The following is a 23,765-nucleotide window of genomic DNA, read 5'->3' as shown; positions in this document are numbered from 1 at the left end:
TCAGAAAGATACTGAACTTATAGCTTGTTTGGAAGGATTGCCAAGAGAAAATCTCTTCTCACTAAAAAGAGATATACTTTTTTGAAGTTGCATCTGAATGGAACTGTCTGGAGACGGATGAAACCAAAGAAGAAGTCATAATTCACAAAGTTTGATTTTTGGAGAGAACCAAACACAGAATATTAGCATTAATAGCTCAAAACAGTTGTAAAACTTGGTGGTGGATGGAAGGGTGGTGATTTGGGCTTGTTTTACAGGCAATGATAATGACCACCTGAAAAAAAATCTAAAACATGAGCCTTACAGAAAACAGTTTTAAGTTATTTTTTTTCCACACACTTTAAATTATGGTTTTATCTCCAGTGTTTTATAGGTTTGATGTAAATCATTTTTCATTTTCAGCCTTGTGAGAATCGGACCATTATTGTTATTATTATTTTATTTTTTTATTTCCTTTATTTAACCAGGTAAATCCCATTGAGATCTGGATCTGGGCAGAAGTCTGCGATACACAGCAACCTGGTTACAAAATAAAACTAATTAATACATATGCACAAGTGTAAAGCAGTAGAAAACATGAATATGACCTAAGACATGAAATCTCTAAATCAAGAGGATGCTCTTTCAGACTTACAGTAAATGTCACACAGCCAAATGTGAAAATAAGCTTATTCTCTCGCCGCAGCACCTTGTGTACACATATAATCATAAAGTATCGGGTCTAGCTCATCAGGAGGCTATTGGCCTCATCAGAGAAGAATAGAGAATTCTCCCTCCATGTTGCAGCTGGGGATGATGAACTCTGATTGCTTTTCCCTCATCTCTCCTCCATCACTGCAAATTCATCACACTCACAAATCGCTTTCTGCATGCCCACGTGGGTGTTAGTGCAATCACACCGTAATGTGCGCGCTAATCGACCCCAATCAGCACCTTGTTTATGACTGCCACCCCTTGATGGGACGAGTTGGAAACAGAAGCAGGTCTTACTCGTCTCCTGTTTCAGTCTGACTCTGTCACTGCACATTCTGAGTGAAATAGAACAATTTGAACTGGATTTTCTCTGAATTTTCCAATCCATTTGTGAAATACATGAACAAAAGTGCATCTTGTTTCTCATTGATGCTGTGACTCTTAACAGGGGAGCTGAGAGTCTGGCGTTAACAGAGGGGTGGTGCTGCAGAAATTGGAAACCTACATGCCAAATCGGTCAAACTAGAGTGAATTTCAAATATGCTTTTGATAAATGCTTGGCGCCCGGTTCCTAACACGTCCACTGGGAAGGGTGCGGGCAACATCAGAAGGTCTGAAGCAGGGAGCTGGAACTGGTTAATAGTAGTGGGAATAGAAGCTGGAACATGGACAAAACCAGACACAACAAAAAAATAATAATTTCTCTAAATCACTGTCTCTGTTTTTAACTAAACAGACACATGTTTATAATATGAACCTGGAGTAGAAGGTGAACATCCACCAATTCCTCCATCCGCAAAACGACAGAAAAATAGATGTTAACCAGCGATGTTTTCCTCATGTCTGGGTTTTTCAGTTTGCAATTTTTGCCACATAGATATTTGATGTTTTATGAATTTTTAGAAGGCTGTTTGAAGGACGCATACCTGCTTATCAAGCACTTTATTTTATATCTGAAAGGATCATGAAGGGAAATAAATACCCACCCAGTCAGTCGGTCAGTCAAAGTTATTTATTACCTGTCAGTCTTCAGTAAACGCTTACCGACTTGCAACAAAATCCGACATCAAAACTATTTCTTTCACATTAATATACGGTCATAAGAAAATGAAAATACACCTTAATCTAAAAAAAAAAAACAACCTATAGCAGTGATCTCTAATTATTTCAATTATATCTCAAATCTTAAGAAATAACAAATCCCTCTCTTTCACTGTTTTTGGGGGATTATTCTATTGTTGATGGTTCAATGTGGACGGCTTCAAATTTCTTGTTAATACTTTAATGTACAGAAAGGTTAATTGTTTTGACACATTCGTTGGCTATAAGGCTTCCAGCTGAGAAATAAGTGCAGACTATCTCACCTTCACCCCCATGATTGAAAGTTGTCATAAGTCATTTGAGCTGGTATGGTATGATGTTTGCTTTTCTCTAAACCTGGTGTTAACATGTCACAGGGACTGTCATTATCTACCAAACAAAAATGAAACCAAAACATGTAATTGAAACCCTGAGTACCATATAACCCAACAGGTTGTCAGAAACATTAGCAGACCAAGCCCAGACATCTTGTGATATGTTGCATTTGCTTTCCTCCAATCATGGTGTTTCATGAGTAAACATTTACGCAAACAAAATTGTTCTAGACAGTTGTGGTAATTGTAGCTGGAAAGTTGCAAGCCTAACTCATAATTTGCTTTATAAAAAGAGAGAATTTCTGATTTAACCTTTAAAAATAAGCCATTTATGTTCTGACTGTGCTCAAGTGAACTTCAACATTTAATACCAAAAGCCAGGTATGGACTAACATTGTACTTTTGTGCTTTTTTTCAATTTCTCTTAGCAGTTAAAGGTCTAAACTTGCTGGTAACTTGCTGGGACATTCACTCTGGTGAAGATTGTCGACTGCCTTAAATGTTTTCCACTTGTGAATAATCTTTCTCGCAGTAGAGTGATTGACTTCAAATTGTGTTCCCACTGAGAACACAGCATGGCTATTCAATACCACACATACAATGTGTTGTGTTATTGACAGCCTTAATGGAAACGCTCCTGTGAATGCACCAAACCTAATCAAGAATCAACCGTTGTTTTGTTGGCAGGGACTATTATTTTCTTTAAAAAATGAAGGCTTTAAAAAAAATTTTCAGATAACTGCTAACAGAAAAAGACACTTTCTCTCATAAAAGTGATTAATGCCAGGTGAAAAACAAGCAATTTAGTGCCATGAGTCATTTCTGTTTACAAGGATGTTGTGGTTGTGAGGACAAAAATTTCATTTTTTCCAATTATGCAAATTATAATCAGTCTCCAAGGTTGCATGAGCTGCTCTGAAAAGGACAGTTTTACAGGTGGAAAAAATTCAGGCTGATCAAACTATAACGTGTCTCACCACAGTGAAGAAGAGCACAACTAGTATATTCAGTGTCGTTATCATTAACAATCATAAGATTTTTAGAGTATTCTCCAAGCTTTCTTTCTGTCAACAAAATTACAGGATGGCTGGTAGTGTCAGTTTGCACATTTCCACGTTGGGAGGAATCTATGAGTTTTGGTTTCAATGATTGCTTGTTTTCATTTTGGCTGAGAGATTGTGCGACATGTTTATGAGATGAAAAAAAAACGTTGAACCTCTTATGCTCATAAAATCATTTCCAAACCCTGGAAAAATGTCAAGCAGGCTTTTTCTCACAGCATCAAGCCTGTTTATGTTTTGGTCCCTTTATCCAGTCATAACGTCTTTGCTTTCCCCAAATCAATAAAACTTTGTGATCTTATAAAAAAATATCAAATACATCATTTCACATCTGAAGGAGGAGATTATGCCTGCCAATTATGTTGAAGAGGAAATAAAAAATTTGGTGTCATAAAGATGTTTGTCATTGAACAATTTACTGACTAACAATTATTTAATAAAAAGCTTTAAGCAGCTACATCTTTACCACACTTAAACAATGTAACCTTATTCTGTAGTGCTGTAAATAGGCGCTACAGAAAAGTACCAGTGAAGCGCACTATTTATTTTTTTCACAGAAGTAAAAATGTTAGTAGTTGTTGCACAATAGAGAGCAGAGATACATAATTACATAGTACTTATTGTCACTCTTCTGTTGAAATAAAAGCAGTTAGGTCTGGCTACACATTTTGTTTTTAATATTTGTTCACATACTGTGATAGTGGAGAACCGTGGTTCAAGTGGTTAAATGGAATATGGAAGCAGAACAACCATTTGTGACTAACAAAGTGATTCCTTAAAGCGTTTTTGTTGGTGTTTGTTCATTTAACCCCCCTTCAAAAGAAATGCATTCAAAGAAATCTCTGTGATCCATATTTCACAAAGATGTTTCAAGGTTGGAAGGTGAACAAACTTATAAATTGAAAGCTTTGATTTTTGTTTCATCTTTCGTCTTCACCACAACACACAAGAGCAGCACAATCTCTCCATCTCCCACTCCATCCTACATCCGCAAGTGAACAGGACACTAAGACTCTCGAACTCCTCCACCTGAGGCAGAGAGTGGCTCCTCACCCAGAGGACGCAGTTCACCTTTTTTCAGTTGACAGCCATGGCCTCAGGCGAGTGTTAGCTCACATCTTTCACACCATTTTCTGCAACATTCTTCTTGTTTCAAAGCAGCAGTTTAGCTGTTATAATATCTACATTCTTCACACTTCTCTTTTCATGCAACCTGCTATTCCTGTGAACAAAGTGTTTGTGTAATTCCTTTAGAAGATGTGACAAAAGGCGTGTGAATCCCTTCGCTTTAGCATGGAAGAACAAAGAGCCTGATGTGGAAAAACTGAGTTAGGATCGGAGCTGTTGTAGCCGCCGTTATTCCTCTGAGGAATTTTAGGTATTGTCCAGCAGTAAACATGAGCAAACTCCATCTGGTTTGACCTTGCTTAATAGTGTTACCCCTCTGAGATCTGAGGCTGAACCTTAAAACATATTTTCCTTTGTCCACTTGGCAGGAAGGGAGTTCAAAGCTGAGGTCACTTCCTGTATATCCACTTTTTGCCGCCTCTCAGGCTTCTTGGCATCTAAAAATAGCTGAGAAAGATCCTCTACCCTATCACGCACACATAAATACATTTGTTCCTTTATGGGAGGCGCTTTCAGGGGCAGGCTGCAGACCGGCGGAGGTGTTTTGTTAAATTTAGACTGTTTGCTCTTCTGCTGTGGAGACCCTGATTGCATTTCGACACAATCAATACTGGCATATTGGATCTGAGTGAGAGGGCAATAAGAGCCAATAAAGCTTTGAGGGGGCGTTCAGGCGTATTTCCTGTCAGGCAGGCGGGAAAAAAAACAGCATGTTAGGCCTACAGGCCATGTTAGAGGATGAAACAAGCAGGAAGGTTGGATGAAATGCAGCAGAAGTACAAACAAACCTAAACGCAAGACAAACCGACATGCACCGAGACAAGAGTGTGCAGACAGTGTCACACGAGTACACGCCTACACACACACACACCACAAACACTTCCTATCATGGCTGAAATCTCTCTCCCTTCATTTCCTCTCTACTCATGACACTCAGTTAATCGTCTAATGACGTAGATTCCCGACCGAGAATGCAAAGCTTAGATCTCAAAATTAAAAACCCACATCACCCCAGGGTGTGTTGTTATGCTGATGCAGAGGGACTGACAATAAGCGTTATTAAGAAATCCCAGTTATGACTGGAATCTCAGACATCTTGAAGGATTTCAGAAAACAAATGCGCAACACATCCAAAAGTGTCTCTGAATCTTATTTGTTGTTTTGCACCTGCGCTCCCGCTTTATATTCCTCCATCCTTCTGACCCTTTATCTTATTTCCAATAAAAATTGGCACGCAGCTGCGAAACCCGCATTGCTTTCAGAACCAGACAGCCCGAATCAAATCATGGCAAAGATATCTCTCTGCGTGAGCAAAATTACATTTCGTTCACAAACATAGCACATTTGAAAACATGACAAAATGAGCTTATCTTAAACATACTGCTGAGCAGAAGGGAAAGAGGAAGGAGCCGGGCAGAAAATCTGTGTTTCCTGTTGCTCAGAACTTTGTCAGCAGTTGCAGCTGTTGAGCCTGCTGAGATCCGGCCCTGTCACACGCCTAAAACGCCGCTGTTACATCTGTGTCAGTAAACAACCAGTCTGCGCTTTTTTGCTGGAGGAATCTGAAATAAAATCCAAGTCATTAGGGTCCAGCTGAGTGTAGATTGAACCAAGAGATTATACTAACCTAAATTTGCACCATTGCCTTCTTATTCCATATTAATGCAGATTTACATATTGCCGCCTATGAAGCAGAGCTTCACAATTAATGTTTGTTCTATTTCCATGTCAGATTTCACCCCAAGTCTAATTTAATTTGTAAGTCTGCTTGAAATCTAAACAAAACACAGAATTGATATGAAAGATAAAGTAAAATCTTTATCCTTCTGCTTAATTTAACACATACTCAAACATTTATTTTTATTTCATTTTAACTGCTTTAAGTGATTTTGAAAAGAATAAGAATATCTTTACAGAAGTCCAATCTAGAGGGACCAACAAACCAACACTAATGTTTTTGGATAGTGGAAGAAAGCTGGAGTACCCAGAGAGAAACCATGCATGCAAAGGGAGAACCTGGAAACTCCATGCAGAAAGACCCAAAGCCAAGATTCAAACCCAGAAAATTATTAATTACCCTGGAGTCCAAGCAGTTCTTTTTAATATTGATATTTTATTCAACGATATTGATAAAGAGAAATTTGCAGCCCTAGTTTATATAGAAGTTTATTTTTGCTCTTGTTTAAGTGCTGTAGCACAGCTGGCTTTTGCAGGAACACTGAACATCTGCAGTTAAAAGCTCTTCTTCACTTATTGCTTTGGGTAAAGTTTTCTATTCTTGGCTGTTTACTGTCTGACCTACAATAACAACACAGAGAATGAGTCAGATTGAACCAACCAAAGATAAAGGAGGCTAAGGGCAGAAATCATAATATTTAATTTTTAATGTTGTGGGTCGGAAAAGCTCAAATGAAGAATGAATAAACTTAATTTCTCTGAGTGCAGGAAATGGGTAGATATATTTTTGACAAAAAGTGGGTCAGTGTCCACTTTTTAAAAAATGGGGGACATTCAATTCAACAGCCACTGTTACTTTAGAACCAAAGTCAGATTTTCTCTTAAAGTTATTCAGTCCTAGGTTGTTCCTTTAACAAAACACTGAACACCTTGCAACCATCAGGTACATGGTGGGCAGAAAATAATAAAAAATTCAAATAGTGTTCTAAGAAAAACTTTGAAACACTTACAGAAAGTCTGAAAGAATTTTAATTAAAAAAAGTTTTCATAAAACTCAGACTAATTAGGGAACAACATATAATCAAACTCAGAGTGGGTTAATACTGAAAAATATTAAGATGTATCTTTTATTTTTATAAACATGGTGGTGAACATCAAATGCATTACATAAAGTAAAGACTATTGAAAGATTTAACAGAAATGAGCAAGAATTTACTCAATTGTTAAGACGTGTGGGACAATGTGTAAAACATGTCAAACTGTTGTTTGCGTCACAAGACAAAAAAAGTTAGAGCAAAATCCAAGGTGTATGCAAAGCATCATAGCCATTGCTAATCGGTAAAATAAATATAAACAACCCTAATATTGGTTCTAATCCATTGTTTTATCCAACCAAAATCACTGCTTGGTTTGTATTCTGCTGAGTTTGGCTGCATCTAACCTAAAATCGCGTTTTTATTCCAGCTGCGGAGCCAAACCTTGGGCACTGGAGCTGTAATGAAAATCTAATGTAAAAACCACATGACCGTGAATTCAGTCTTCAATGTCATTCTCCCCTTCAATAACTGTGATTCAATTCCACCTCTCAAGCTGAGGAGCCGGAGGATAAATCTGGGCTTCCCCACCAGCCAGCGACTAATCTCCCCTCGGAAAAGCAACTCTGCCGCTTGTCGTTCCTGCTGACCCTTCCTGCAGCTCAGTCTTACGTTTAAGAGGAATAATAGACGGAGGATTGGGATGAATGGGGGGCTTCTCAGTCACCTGCCACCACTGCTACAACTCATATTAACAAGGGGACTCGGGGCTCTGTGGGCTTTGCATATAAATGAGGTGTCTCGTTCCTGAGATGATATCAAACGCTGTGTATGCCTGGATCTGGATCCGTGTGTGAGTGCGTCCTAACCGGCATCCATGTCCACGGCAACATCTTTATTTTTGCAGCATTCCCCGTGCGTACGGTGCTGCAGACATCCTGCATATTGAGCAAGTATTCAATGTTTCAATTCCTCCTGGCGTTTTAAACATCTGAAAATCACATCATGGAAAATAACATCCCAGAGTCGGCAGTGCTTGTATTTAGAGTGAAATGGTCGCTTTCCACATCATCTAACACGGAAACAGCCGAGCGCTTCCTAGACTCCCTGTGGGGTCATGATCTCAATATCAAACAAACTCCGTGTTTCGGTTTTTTCCTGTTTTTTAAGAGTTTAAAGGTTGAATCAGGCCTTGAAACTGAACAGCAGCTCATTGGTGGGCCCACGCTGATATTCAGAACGGGTTTATTACACGCAGCTCTTCACCAATTTACTTCGTCTCTCATCAGTGTTTCTGTGCTGAAAGGTGTTATTTTTGTACATTTGGCGACTGGTGACTAACCTGCGGGGACACTGTGGCGGTGGCAACAGCAGCAGCCGTGCTATGATCTAATTCTGTGGCGAGCAATTACAGCAAACATTATTCGTGGTGCAGAAGTGGAGTGAACCCACCATCATGAGGGTGCACTCTGCAGTTTGTGAGGAAAACGGGAAACAAAACATTTCTTGTGAAATACCGTATGTTGAGGCAGAGTTCTGCTGCTTCTCTACATTTAGAGAGATATTTTGCTCTTTATAAGCATATGTGACATGCCGTGGCAAAACCAAGAACAAGTCACCTAAGCAGAAAAGGAGGGGGGAAAAAATCAGCCTTCAACTTCCGCTAAAATAGTGATTTTTGGGGAATTTGCAAAATATACTAGTTGAAGTCATGAAGAAACCATTCCATACTTTAAATAGCAGCTCTGGATGTTATAAAATCACAAACATTGTGTTTGAATTCAACTTGTTGACAGAGTAAATCTGACTGTCAGGCATTTGAGTTTTCTGGGGAGGAAAAACTCACAGCTGATTAACAAACCGGCTTTATTTGGCGATTTACACACTTTTGGTTTTGGCCAATAAGCTGCACGTTTGAAAGGAATAGATGGCTACTTCACATCGCAGCCACAACAACATCCATAACTTTGTAAATGCCATGAGAGAAGAAAAGATCATTGTTCACTTGGGAGTCTGTCATGCAGCCACAAACTTTCTCCAGAGTTTATGTCTATATGCAAATGAATTCTAGCAGCAGAAAGACAGTGGCAGTCCTTACTTTGTAGATAACAATAAAGATAAGAAAATAAAATAAGCCAGAACCATTTGCATGATCAGAAGCATCATAATGTACAGGAAACTTTTTAGTTTTTCTTATTACAATGGAGAATGAACATATTGATTAGTTGACATGGTATCCTAAAGTATTGCAATTTATTATTTGACACAAAAGTAAGTTTAATTACCCAAAATGTAAAAATAATCAACTAGGGATCTGTCTTTGGCTAACTATGTGAAAGTCAGTATTCATGGCCCTCCAGCTCTACAGTAACTATCACTGCCTGTTTTCTTATTCATAATCTTTGAATGTGCTTAAATATTTTACAGGTTTCCTGTAGAAAAAAGTCAGACACATGAATCAGTACCTTCACTTTGGTACATGGTACAGAGTAATTACAGCCACGAGTTACACACTAACCCTTCAACCTGAAAATCTGCTGAATGCATGAAATATTTCACACTCTGGGGCCACATGTACATACATATTTCTTTAATTTAATGTGCTCCACTGGGAAGCCAGCAAACACACACGTAACAAAGAAGGAAATATAGACTGGCAGTGGCTAAAAGGAAACTGATTACTATAAGGTCTGAACCCCCACTGTTATTGAGGCTAATGATAAAAAAATGGCCATGAATCACACACACACACTGTTATAATGAGGCACCCAATCTGTGCCCCGCCCTCATGTCAGGTCCCAGAGGATGTCTGGCCCCCCGGACGTTCCTTCATCCATCCACCTTGTCCGCCTCACAAAGTAATGGAGACTAATCAACTGTCAGGATGAGCACACAACACACTACATCTCCCTGCTTCCTGTGGCACCCACCACCCCCACAACAAACCTCCACCCAACCCCCACCCATCACCACTTCAGCCGTAACTCTTGGGGCCAGAAATAACTGAGCTATGGCTATATATACCAGTCAGGCTCCTCCTCCACCTGGTGCATTTATTTCCCATTAACTTACCTCAGCCTTTGTGACCTCCATTATATGTTTAACCCTAATCTCACTCTAATACCATGCCTAAACCTATATTACCCCAGACCTTACTCCAGCAGGCTTTCTGTCTTCCGTAATAAAGGATAATCAGAGAGGGACAGGAGAATGGTGTGTTTATTAATCCATCCATCTTCTATACCTGCCTAATCCTATTCATGGGCCTTGGGGGCTGAACTCTATCTGAGCAGTCAGCGAGTGAAAAGTGGGGTGCAGCCTGTACAGGTCATCAGTCAATCACACAGCTGACATAAAGGCAAAAAGCACACTAAAGGCTCCCATAAACTCAGGTGTTTTGGGCATAATACGTGACTCCACATTTGAGATTTCATATTCAAGCGCACCGACTCCCTACATTTCTTGTGACAAATTCCTTCCTTTCTCACAATCCTAATGGATGCTAGCAGATAATGGCAGTCAAGCCAATGCTTGTAACTGGTTATGCCAACTCTCAACCTTATCAACTTGATGTCGCTTACAAAACGGTTCGATGTGAACGCTGCTTCTAATCGAGAAGTTTACTGTCCAACACCGAGTACGCGGTCGTCGGACAATCTGTATAAACTCTATACGTTCAAATGTTGCTACAGCTTTTGAATCTCAGAAATACGTCTTGTATTTAATAATACCGAGGAGATCTGGGTGTATTTTCAACTTGCAACTAAAAAGATCCAAGAGTTGACTTAATTTCAGCATGCAGCTTGTAGAAATATAACAGGAGAAGGATTTCTGCATGAAGACTGGCAAAATGGTTAAACACCTTCTGAGTCTTGCATGTTCAAGACCAAGCTTCAGTACTACCGGGTCCAATAGTGGAGCTAGTAATGACACATTAAATAAAACCAGGTGTACTGAACCAGAAACAAGTTGGAAAAATGCAAGACATCATCCTTTAGGACTCAAATTAAAGGGTCAAACCCAGCTGTCAACACTTACACTAGGCTACATTTGTTTAATGGTCTACCATTTGCTTTGGAGGTCAATTTTACAGCATATTTTTATACTAAGAATATCAATGTCCCTGTGGCACATTATGACCCTGAAAAACAATAAAATATTAATTTAACTTGAAAATTCTGGGAAAATACAAACCCATTAAATACAAATTATGTAGTAACCTTGCAATTTTGTTGTTTTCAAAATATTTTCTGCATTCTTATCCTGCCTGGAGTTTCCATTTGGAGTTTTATGTTTGAATGAAACATCTAGGTAATTAGTTATTTTGCAAACATATTAATAGAAGGCATCTAATGTATTTTAACCATATTGCATTGTTTCTATTTGTGCCTTTTCTACTTATTTGCTTATTTGCAAACTTTGCTAAAAGTGTTCTGAGCCCTTAAAAACATTTTGTATTTGAAGCAACGTTTGTTTGTTCTCTCTTTTTACTTCTTTAGTTTGTCGTCACAATCAAATCTTTAGATAATTTTGACCAAAAACAGTTGTTTTTCTTCTCCTGAAACAATTCAACCTTTCAAATAATTTAATCTAGGTTAATCCACAATGTTGAGCGAATTTTTCACAAGCACCCAGGAGTGCTCCTTTCCAAACAATACCAATTCTCCATTTCAGAAAAAATGGCCACCTTCCATCTTACAAACACCTCTGATGGGAGAGAGGAAGAAGCACAGAAGACTCGACAGGCTCCTTTTCTTCATAACTAGTTTAACTACTTTTGTGAAGGGAGGTGTCACACGTTCATGTTCTAAAAGGAAGCCTTCAGAAAATCTTTAGTTGCTTTATAAAACCAACCACTAACCACAATTTTCTCAAGATAAAACTTCTGACCTTGAAAAACACACCTTCCAAACAATTAGGTGATGTCCATTTAGTTCGTTTGCATCCCCTGCTGTAGTAGGAACGACTCTGGTACGCATTATATACGGCCGCCAGCTGCATGTTTGACACAAATTGGTCTAGAAAGTTCTATATCATTAGCACAAATCATGACTGACTAACTGTCAGGAGTAAAATTATAATAGATGCTGCCATACAGGCAACAAGCACTAATTAACACTCTGTCATTATGAGAAAATTGTGATGAAAATTATAGCCAGCGTGCTCTCACTCCACGAGACACAGATCTCTCCTATCCTTAATGTTTTTTTCTCCTGGGGATGTGGCATAGTGGCATTTTCAGAGGTCAAATTAATCATACTGGATGTAGCACTAGTTGAATAAGTCCAAACACTGCATAAAGTGAAGATATTGCCCAGCAGAGTTACCATTCTCACTCTGTTGCCCTATTGTGAAGTAACGTGAATCAGCACAAAACTCAAAAGAGCAGCTACTCACATTTTTACCACCTGCCAGAGTAAAATGACAGTAATGTATCTGCTTTATGAGGTTGTAAGGATAACAGATCAATAACAGTGGAAGCTCTGGAGAGTTCATTTTCTCTCTGTGGACATTAGGGGAAGATATGTGGAAATTATCTGCTGGGGTCGATAAAAGTAAATAGTAGAGCTTACCGTCTTTGCCAATCAGGAAGTCCAGGTACCGGTACGTATAGGCCACGCCCACCTTGGTCTCCACTTGTGGTCTCTTGAGAGTGGAGTAAATCTTTCCCGGACTGTTCTCGTCTGACGCCGGTTTCATCTTTCGCAGTCCGCAGCCCATGGCTCCACAGTTTGTCAGTCCTATGCAGATACTGCTGAACACAAGAACAAAAAACAGAAGTTGTTCAACAAAGATCTGCATCAAACATTTATGGTTTTTCCCCCATTTGGGGGTCCTCACAGCTCCATCTCACCCCATCCCTAAAATCTTTCTCTGTCACAACAACCCTCAGCATATTCACTTTCTTCATGTCTCTTCTTTTCCTCCCCAACATGTTTTGTACAACATATCTATTGTTTATTGTTCCTCCTCTATATATCTTAGATTAATTTCTCAAACATGATCTCCTAGCAAATCAGAGATGTCCCTGTAATATGAACATTTCTCATCCTGTCAATTTTGATGACTTCTAACAAAAATCTAAAAATTTAATCTTCACCTCCTCTCTTTTTTTCAGTGATGCTGCTTCCAAACCATACATACCTTGCAAAAGTATTCGCACTCTGAACATTTCCCCATTTTCTCACATTACAGTTTCAAATTTCAGTGTGTTACTTTTATGGGATTTCATGTGGCAGACAAACATTGCACAGTGTATAATTATGCTATTAATAGAAAAGGACATAGTGTGTTTGGAAAGGTATTTGTAAAATTTGTTAGTGTGACATGCATTTGTATTCAGCCACTCCAAATCAATAATTTGTAAATGTAGAAGCTAATGTTTTTTACCCGTTGCTCTTTGCAAGTGAATTTGGAATTCCACAGAATATACATTTTTTTAAGTCTGTACTTTGTATATTGTAGCACATGAATATGCTTTGATTCCATTGTAGCTCAGTATGTTTAGGATCATTGAACCACCAGAGGGTGAACAGTCAGTCTTTTGCATTTTCTGACAAGTTGTCATCTCAAATTGCCATCCATTTAGTTCCGTATGCCTTCCGATAAACTTTGACACAATTTCCTGTAACCCAATAAAAACAAAGCTTGCCGACGGCATAGCAGATATTTTGCCACCATGTTTCATCATGATGGTAGTGTCGCTTGCAGTAAATGACGGAACAATAAATTATGCTCTCTACCACAAAATCCTGAAGGGGAATCTCCAGCCATCGATGTCTTAAACTTGGGTTTTGCAAGAGGAACCGTGATCAAAAGTACACCAGCAAATCTACCTCTGAATGACTATGAAGGAAAAGAAAATTGACAGTTTTGAAGTGGAAAAGTCTTCAAAACTTAAACATTTCACATTTGTTCATCAATCCTCGTGTGTGGTTGAATTAAAAAATGTTGTAAAAGAAAAATGCAAAAAACCCTTTGCCACTAAAGCGTATTCTTGACGTCAGTAGTTGCTTTTTCACAGCACTGCATACTGCATTGACAAAGGCAACAGGCAGATATGATACAGCTGCAAAATTATTATTGGTGCCCTTTTCAAGATGATCATTCAATAAAATGACGCAGTTAGGTAAAGAGAAAGGCTACTCAACAACCTGAACATTTGAAGGTCAACAAAAACACATTTACACTATATCACAGAATCAGTTCAGTTCTACTGCTGGCAGTGATTTCTGGTAAAGAACAGGAAAATACATATATTGGAAAGGAAATAAGAACACAGCTCCATGTTAGGGGTAGGCAATACAGACTAAAAGCTGATAGGAATAATTTCTTACCACTTTTTTAGGTAGTTGATTGCTGTGTCGGAGTATCACAGCATTTATAGACCCACAAACACAAATACTGCTCTAAAACCCATTCCTACTTGTAACACGCTTCATTAAGACACCAGTTACACACAGAAATGCAAACAGTGACATTTAATTATATTTTCAAATTTATTGACGCTTTCACTTAAGCATTGGAGAAAATAGTCAGAATAACAATCCTGACAATACAGCCTGACGATGGAGACAATTGAGCCAATTGTTTTGCATGTTGGACGCAGGACTCCGGACCTCAAGAACCGGAGTTAAAAATCCTTGTGTTTGTAGTTCTGGATCTCTCAATCGCTGTGAAACTTGCAAAGGGAGGCAAACTTGAAGAATTGCTTGGCCCAGCAGCATCAGGAGAAGCTATGTTGGTAAAGAAGTGATTATTCAAGTTGAACTTGAATAATAAATGTCCAATTTCCACTGGAATCACTGTAGTGTTTTTCAACTGAAACACTGAAATCTAGACTAAAAACCCACCTGTTCAGAGTTGCTTTTTAAATGTAATCAATAAAAAATTTATCAACAATCTGATGTGCGATGATGGCGCTTGACAAAATGTAATGTTTCAGTTCTTTATGATGCAAAGTGCTTTGAAATGCTTTGTTGCTGAAAAGTGCTATATAAATAAAATTTGTTTGACATTTAGGAGCAAACAGATCTTTCAACTGCTGCTTTTTTAGTTTGTTTCGAGACAACAACCACTGTGAAAACTTCTGCAGACACGAAGATAATTAAAATGTTCCACCGTCGAAGAAACATTAACGATAAGAGAAACTATTATTACTGGAGGTATGACTACGTTAAACTGATTTGTTCCAGCACATACACTTGTTGAATTACTGTTGGTGGCTTGGGTAAATTGAGAAGGGGAGGGGTACTGAATCATGCATGCTTTTGCCACAGCATCCTATTGTGTGCGTCTGATTAAACTCCAGACAGAACGGACAGACGAATGGCTGTAGTGCCCTCTGCTTCCACCTCAGCTGATGAGACACCCTCTCTGCTTCTTTATTATGTTCCCATCTAATTATGGAATGTTGCTGGGCCTCTGCAGGATCCAAGTCGGCTGTCGCTTTAGAGCCGACAGGACAGGAAGTAAAGGGGGGGTGGGGGGGGGGGGATGTAGGAAGAAGTGGGTGGCGAAAAAGGAAATGAGCAGACGGGGGCTCTGTTAATGAGGTGAACAGCGAGAATGGAAAAGGTGAGAATCAATCAAGGGAGAGAGGGGAAATGCTGGGTGGCCGGGATGGAGACTGTTCATCTAAAAAGATGGGGGGAGGTGGAGGAAGGGAGCGGGCAGCAGGTAATGCATGGCAAGCAGAGTCCAGAGAGAGAAAGAGCAAGCAATTAGAGTGCAGTGAATAGGAAAAGAGGTGATCAGCATATGACAAGAGTGCCGGGAGCAGCAAAAGGAGTGAGAGATGAAGCAAAAGATTCATTACAGTTGTGTGACCACAGCAAGAGGAATGAAGTGAAAAAGATTTCCTAAAAATCTTTTCCATTTAGAAAGCAGATAGTCGGGTGGTTTTAAGTGCGTCTTGTTTAGGAGAAACATATAATCGTGACTTGGATACGAGAGGAATCCTGCTATCAATCACCACCAACCTGAAGCCACATGCTGTCAGCCAACTGGCTAAAGGAAGGGAATTTCTTTAAACATTTTTAGTTGAAAGAAAGTTGGCTGTTTGGACATATTTCTAATATGGAAAAATCCCTATATTTATAGCAAATGAGTTCCACCAATCACTCTTTCAGATAACTATTTTAGGAATATGTCAAGAACAGGCAGTGAGAGTTAGCATGCCTGCCGACAAAATAAATCAGCCTGCGCCAAGCTCGATCCACAGGCAGGTAACCATCTAATGTCTACTTATCAGGCTTCCAACTCTACTTTACAGAGAGCAGAACGGCTCTGACCATATATTTTAAAAGTTTTAGGAAAAAGTTTTTCAGAATTAGGATTTCTTTTACAGTGTCTTAGCTAGCAAAGATGCTATTGTCTGAGATCGACTTGCAAATCTTGTTTTGCGACTCAGGAGACAAGAACAGTTTAATATTTAGAGCAAAGTATAATTTAAAGGAGTTAGCACAGTTAAAATCATTATACAATCATTCCAATTGTACTCAGAACTGTAAATGTCCAAATTCCCTGTGGCAAAATTCAACTGGAATGCCCGCCGAAGTCGGATTTCCCACTAAGAAACTGGGAGTAACTCCATCTATCTCCAGTTTACGACTTGTAAGGTCGACTTTGCATTTCAACATGGCCGCTCCTTGCATAAACAGTAGTAAGATGTGGTGGAAACATGTTTATTTTAAAAGGAGTGCATCTAAAATCAATGTTACATGTAGCGCCTTCAACTATAAACTGAACAAATCAAAAGTGCCGTTTGCTTATGGAAAGTAGAGCTTAAAATGATTTATAGAGGTTCTGCAAACAATGTCTCTGATAGTCGCCAAGTTGAAGTTCCGACTACTTAACTAGAATGTTTTTACCTTGGGTTTGACGTCCAAGAGTTACGACTTCCCAGGTAACTGGAAAGCAGCATTAAAAGCAATTCCCTCCCTCCTTCCCCCTATTATTCAGGATGCTGCCCTGCAATTTACCAGAAAGGATCATGAGCTGCTCTGGCATCACAGAAAACCAAAACAATCTCAATTTTCCAACTGTTGGATCCCCTCTGTCGCCTGCAGAGACTTGTAAATAACTTTAGTCATTGCTGCCTCGGCCCTGCGGAGAGAGGGCAAAACAAGATTGGTGGGTGCGGCACTGTCATGCAGTCTGTGAGAGCCGGAGACGAAGCAGCCAGAACAATAGGATGGGGAGTAAGAGAGGTCAAGGAAGTGGTGTGTAAGGAAGACAAGTGAATGAGGAAAAACTGGAAAGGAATGCTTTGAGACTGGTGAGGTGAAGGTGAACGGATGTAGTGTTATAGTTTAGCTCACAGAGGAAATCCAAAGTGTTTATGAGTTGTAGGAATTTACTTTCGTAAACCTACGCAAATCGGAATTAAAAAAAATACATTTTCTCAGTGGAAACAGACCATTTTTGAAAAAACTTTTGATTTAGGAAAAGTTTTTGCGCTAGGATAAAGTGGATTTTTAGCTGCAATGAAATTAGTGTGTTTTGCAAAACGTCAATGGCAACACTTTCTTTGCATCATGCGAGTCATGTGATCAACAACCAGATATTACTGCTGGTGGAAAAGAAAAAGATGATGACAGGAAGTGGTAGGAAGATGATGGCATATATTTTTAATGACTTATCTTGTGGACAAACATATTCAAATGGGATTTTAATTGTGTTTCTTATTTAATGGAAACACCACAATTGCAAAATTTTGTTCTTACGACCTTAGCGGAATATCAACAAAGTTTTCAGAACCTGTTCTCCCTGCTTTCACTCAGTGTTTCTGAAATCTGGTGAGCTGAGATTCAGGGATGCTTTACATGGACGACTGACATCAAATACATATGAAAGAGAAGCAGGAAGAGAGCCATTGATTTGGCTTTTGCTGAATTAGAAACGATCCGTGTGCCGTTTTGTTCTACCTTTTGTCTCCCAGTAATGGTATTTTCAGGTTTTATTCGATAAGAGGCTTTATCCGAGATCATAAGCCAGAGATTGAGTTGCTTTGTTGGGGCGGGGTGCACTTACCATTGGTCCTTTCAACCAAAACATCCCAAAGCACTTTGAGTTGTGGGATAGACAACATCAGCGCTGTTTTCTACATGCCAGTCAACAGCAGTTTATCAGTCTGAGGCCTGTCCAGTTTTCTGCTTTCACACTGATCAAATGGGTCACAGCCTCTGGGAATTTGCAAAAGTATTAAACTGAATTAACTGGTTTATTTCTTTGAAAGTCTCAACTGACGCACTTTCAGATAAAACAGTTGATAGGAGTCAACTATTAAGAATTACCTGTCAGAAGACATAAAGCAAAGCAATTTAAAGCCAGCTATCAAACCAAAACTTCTTTTTACTGGACAATACCTCTCAAACACGCACTGACATCTAGGTTTTATCTTTGGAAAAATGTGTAAAGCCACAAAGAACCAATCCTAAAGAATCTGACTTTTCACAGAGTGCAGTAATCATGCCAGAGATCAGCACAACTTTGAGAGGATTGAGAAACAAGGCATTTTCAATATCAGAAGATGTGTACTGCGGCTGAAGTCAGAGATTCAAGAGCCACTACACACATAGAAATGTATCCGAGATATGGGCCACAACTTTCATATTCCTCGTAAGCCAATCCTGAACCACAGAGGGTCAGAAACATGTTTGCTCTGCTAAGAACAATAAAGAAGGACTGGATTGGTGCTCAGTGCTCTACAGTCTTCATTGTAGATGGAAGTAATACTTGCATATCATCCAGTCATCAATATATTTTCCTTCCACTCAATTTTCCCATCTTATTCTTAGTACTTTGTGGACATTCATTAGCAGTGATCTCGTGTTGCTTACCTTTCACGTGGAGAGTAAGCAACAAAAACTGCTAGGCAAATTTCAACTCATCAACTTCCTCTGTATATCATAACAGACTAAATGTAGCATTTCTGGATCAAAAAACATTTTTAATGCGCTGAAAAATATTCAGTAACATTGTTTTTGGGGGTTTTCACTTGGTGTACGCCATAATCATCAACATTTAAAGAAACAAATGTTTGAAAGATATTATGTTGTGTTTGATTAATTAATAAAAGAGATCATTATTACTTTTGGACTGAGTTATTGAAGAATTTAAAATATTTTATGATATTAAGTTTGTGATTCTTGGTTTAAGCTGCATTGATAGAAACATGGTTGCTCATGTACAGTAAGTCCTGCAGTATTAGAGCAGGGAAACGTAAAACACAGCAACACATTTGAGTCTGAAGTTCCTCACACTGAGTCTCCGAAGCTAACAGAAGCACCAACCTGTGGCGATAAAAAGACACGTCAAAAAACTTTACAAGGCACTGCAGCAGCTAACTCCTCACTGTCCAGCGCTGTATGGTTCTGGATTCTGCAGTCCAGCAAAACATGTGAATTGCATCTACTAAAATAAAGTAATAAATAAAAAAACAATATTAGCTAAAATCTTAGCCACCTTGAGATTTTGTGATGTGAATTTGATCATTTATGGCTGTCCAGTAGATCCACCTGGAGCTAAAAAATGTGACGACAGTTTTAAAGGGCCTAATTATTTTTGTAAATGTTTAGTTGTTCCTAAAGAAAAACCTGTAGATAAATATGTCCATGCAAAGAAACCCTTTGGTGCATCAGTTAAAACCGGTTGCAGTAACAATTTAAAACTATGTGCACACTAAACTATAGACTTGTAATGTACTTGAAAGAAATCTCATTCAGTTTTTTTTTAATGGTCAATCTTTTTTTCTTGGTTTTTTACTTTATTTTTAGATCTCTTATTAGACGTTTCTTCTGTTATAATTACGCTGCGGATGCTAGCAGCTTTATCCTAGGCTTGTCTCTCAAACATTTTATGCACAGAAGATTGTGCACGGTAAATTTTCTCTATTTTTGTGATGAGCACAGCATCTTTCCTGCCACTGAAACAATAGCAGTTGTCTAATTAGACTACAAAATCCTTCCAAAGCTGCAGATTTTCACAGCAAGTCCTTTTTTTTTTTATCTGTCACAATGAGAGGCAGTCTTTAGATTGTCATTTGAGTCACTATTCATGCAGAAAAATGGGTTTATGGAGCTTTAAATTAGAGTTATTCTTATTAGAAAATCACACTTCAGCATGAAAGATGATCATACAAAGAGCCTATCAGGCTTCAGTGTTAGTGACAGAACTTAATGCTGCCTGACTGAGATCTCCCCCACATTACAGGACCACGTTATAGGGCTTTGATAGTTGTGTTGGACAGATCAAACCCAGCAGTTTGGCAAGCTTCAGAATGGATTAATAGACAAAGACATTAATTAGGACACTTTTTCTCCTGTTCTTCTCCATGTAGTCTCACTTTTAAGCCTGATTTCGCCAGCTTGCTTTCAAATACTTTATCTCCTCTGTGCTCTGGGCCGGTTTTAAATGTTTGATCTTTTTAGTCTGACAAGAAAAGTCGAGCTCTGAGGTGATTTTGGTGGTGAGTACTTAAGTACAATCTGGGAAGTGCAGGTGAATAAATATCCAAAAAGGGGATCATCAACAAAATGGGATACAATTTAAATGAAGGACAGTACATGTTAGTTTGAAAACTTTAGGTGATCTATAATTGAAGAGCAATCCACACTTAGAATAAGTCCATTTTGAATCAAAGTGGAATAACTTCAAACTGAAAATTTTAGAAAAATCCCATCTTTTATTTTAATAAATGTATTCGCTGGGAGTATTTACAGTACTTACAAAAATGTGTTGTTTCTAAGAACAATGTCATATTTAAAGTTTTGAAAGCCCTGATCTCTAACAGGATATCCAGGATCATTTGAAAATAAACTTAATAAAAAGTATCATTTCACTATATTTAACAGTATTTTGCCACATATTCATGTTTTTCCACACTAAACCCACCTGGAGTATTTGTAGCTAAGCTGTTGCTCAGACAACGGATAAAAACAAGGGACAAGACAAGAGTTATGTAGAGTACGGTATAATTGCTCAACTTAAAGTTTCGAGTCATTTTTGGGTGTTATTCAGTTGGCTGATAAGTCTTTTCAAATATACAGTTTCTGTATTTTTAGTAACGTTCGTGTTTTTACCAAAGGTTTTTTGCATTATGCTGTTTTCAGTTACACATATAGCTACATGCATAATACTCAACATCAGTCATAGAAAAACAGAAAGGAAAAAGCTTTGAGTGTTAGAGGACCTTGGTAAATATGTAGCATTGAAGCTTTACTCATCTCAGTGGAACATCTAAAGTAGATAAGTGGGACACGCGCTCTGCACACTTTTGGTTTACTTTCTCCTGCTCATAGTGAATGAGCAGGAGAATCCCATCTCTAATGTTCAGATAATTGTATGTGTAGAAAACTGGCCATTCATGTGTGTTCTCTCATTTTAACATTTGAAAGTACACGCCATCATCCTGCATCACCGTTATCTCTGAACTAGATCAAAACTAAGTAGGTTTTATTGACGTCAGCTACACAAACTGTGTCATTTAACATGTCTTGTTTTTTGTCTCATACACTTTTAACCAGGAAAGTGTGAGGGAAAAAAAAGCTCCATTGGCAGACATGTTTGGGATATTACAAGGATATTCATTCTGAAAAATCTGAAAAAAATAATATTTTGTCAATTTTCCAAGCAGTGGAGCTACATATGAATGAACTCACACACCCCTGATGTTGAATCTGGAAATCCCCTTCTTCCTTTCTTCTTTCCTTTCAACATTTACATGAGTTACATTATGTGACTGTTGTGAACCTTTTTGCAGACTCAGCAGATGAGAAAGAGGCTTTTCCTCCACTTCACTGATTTTAAATGTAAAGCAATGGTCCCGCTGCTTCCTGAGAGAATATTTGCATGTTTCTTTTTCCCTACTTTATCAGAGCAGACACAGATGTAAAAGTCAGAATTATCATTAAAAGATATATATTTTTACTTTAACTTTATTATTTATAGGACTCTGAACCCTTCGCAGAAGCAAATCTGAGATCAAGAATCCATAAATCTAGGTCATTATCTTTACTAACAGAGATTGTTTCCTCTACAGTATCCTCTTTATTTGTTCTATTGATTTTGAGAAGTTTTCTCACAATGTGTCTTTGAGCTTACGCTATATTTATTTTTTTGCTTCTTTTTACTCTAGTTTTTGTTCTTAGTAGCATACTGTGCAGTGTATGCTTAAAAACTATCAGAGAATAGAATAAAAATCATCAATCCAATCAGCTTGCACCAAATGTGCAATAACATTCACAAAATAAGCTCATTGCATGTTATTCACCAGCTGAACTGGATTTAACTGAATTGGTCACATGGAACAAATATTGAACTTTTCTTCAATATCTGATATGAAACCAAAGGTAAATATGTGGAAAAGCAACTCATTCACACTGTTGAGTATGATGGAGGTTCTGTTTATTCAAGTTTATTTCTCTGCTAAGGATCTGGGAAGCTTGTAAAAAAGGGAATATGAGGATATTATAACCAAAACTGTGTGGATGGACTCTACAATAAAACTGACTTTATTGAATCTTTGATCAATGATCCAAAATGCATGACCAAGCCAACAGAGAAATGCTTTATTACACTCAAATTCAATGTTATCCCAATGCCATCTTAGTCCTAAAAGAATTTATTTGAGCTGAGACAAAGAAAATGACTCAATGCCCAGGACTCAATGAACAGTCCAAAAAGATTATGCAAAAAGGAACAGTCATAGATTCCTCTTTCTCTGTGCTCCAAACTTGTTAAATGTAAAAGAAGATGACTTAGTTCTCTCATAATGACAACATGGAGAAAAAGGATTTTGTAATGTGGGATTTCCCCCCAGAGTAAATTTATGAGAGCAACATTTTCTGTAGTCAAACCTATTTATCTTTAAGCCTTTTACTCATCCAGGCCTGCCAGTAAATGTATAAAACATTAATAAAAATTAATTGTATTTTCTGACAAGTTAAATGACTATAATAACAAAACACGCTAATTTGTAATTTGCCAGAGTGGACTAAAAGATTACCAAAAATTCTGGTTTGAAGTACGAAATTAAAATAAGGACTTTCATTCATAGTTGAAGAAAGCATCTCATCTGAACCTAAAAATTCCTCAAAAGACGGCCATGGTTGCCAAATGTGAAAATGTTAGTGCAACTCTTTGAGTTAATTTTGTTTTTAGTGTCCAAGGGCGATTCATATTTTAAAAAGGACGGATTAAACATAAATACAATGAGGATGGAAGACGGTAAGTGGAGTTGAGGCGAATGCGAATAAACATTAGAGGCTGTCAGAGGATTCTCGGCTGTTTCAAGGCTTCCAGTGTCTCCAAAGAGTGCAACAGCCTTGGCCCACCTTCATCTCTTCTCAGTCTCAAGGCCCAGTCCGTTCCCGCACACAAATGCCCACACACACACTCGCTCCCATCCAGGGAGATATTGCCATGGGAACAAACCCCTCTACGACCATCCTCATCTCTGGAGAAGAATAGCACCAATCTTCCGCAACCTTTCATTGTTGGATTTTTTTTCCCCTCCTTTTCTTCCTGGTCCCTGCAAGGTTTCCATCGCTCCTCATCTCCTGGAAAAAATCCTTGTTTCCATGCAGTAACCAAACATTCATGTCCCTCATGAATTATCACTCTTTTAAATTTCTGAAATATGAAAAAACATTTAGTTTGACTTTAGCCAACAAAGAATAAATTCGAAGCAATGAAGTCGCAATAATATCAAACAAAAACAAGAAATTCTCTGGTTTCTCCCGTCTTTCCCATTT

At 38.4% G+C, this 23,765-nt stretch overlaps 1 protein-coding gene across 3 annotated transcripts in view; it reads right to left on the bottom strand.

Annotated features, from left to right (window-relative positions):
- Positions 1–23,765, bottom strand: part of rftn1b (raftlin, lipid raft linker 1b) — a 139,345-nt gene that overhangs the window by 107,427 nt on the left and 8,153 nt on the right. For 2 of the 3 annotated variants that reach the window (XM_028012631.1, XM_028012629.1), the window contains exon 2: positions 12,582–12,763. In XM_028012631.1, coding sequence (XP_027868432.1) covers positions 12,582–12,729 — 148 coding nt within the window. In that variant the 5' untranslated portion in view covers positions 12,730–12,763. The remainder of the gene's footprint in view (positions 1–12,581; positions 12,764–23,765) is intronic. The other variant, XM_028012630.1, reaches the window with a different exon arrangement.

This window comes from Xiphophorus couchianus, chromosome 3 (genome assembly GCF_001444195.1).
Source record: "Xiphophorus couchianus chromosome 3, X_couchianus-1.0, whole genome shotgun sequence".
Taxonomy (NCBI): domain Eukaryota; kingdom Metazoa; phylum Chordata; class Actinopteri; order Cyprinodontiformes; family Poeciliidae; genus Xiphophorus; species Xiphophorus couchianus.
Note: the sequence above shows the minus strand (reverse complement) of the source record. Positions and strands in the feature narration are given on the sequence as shown.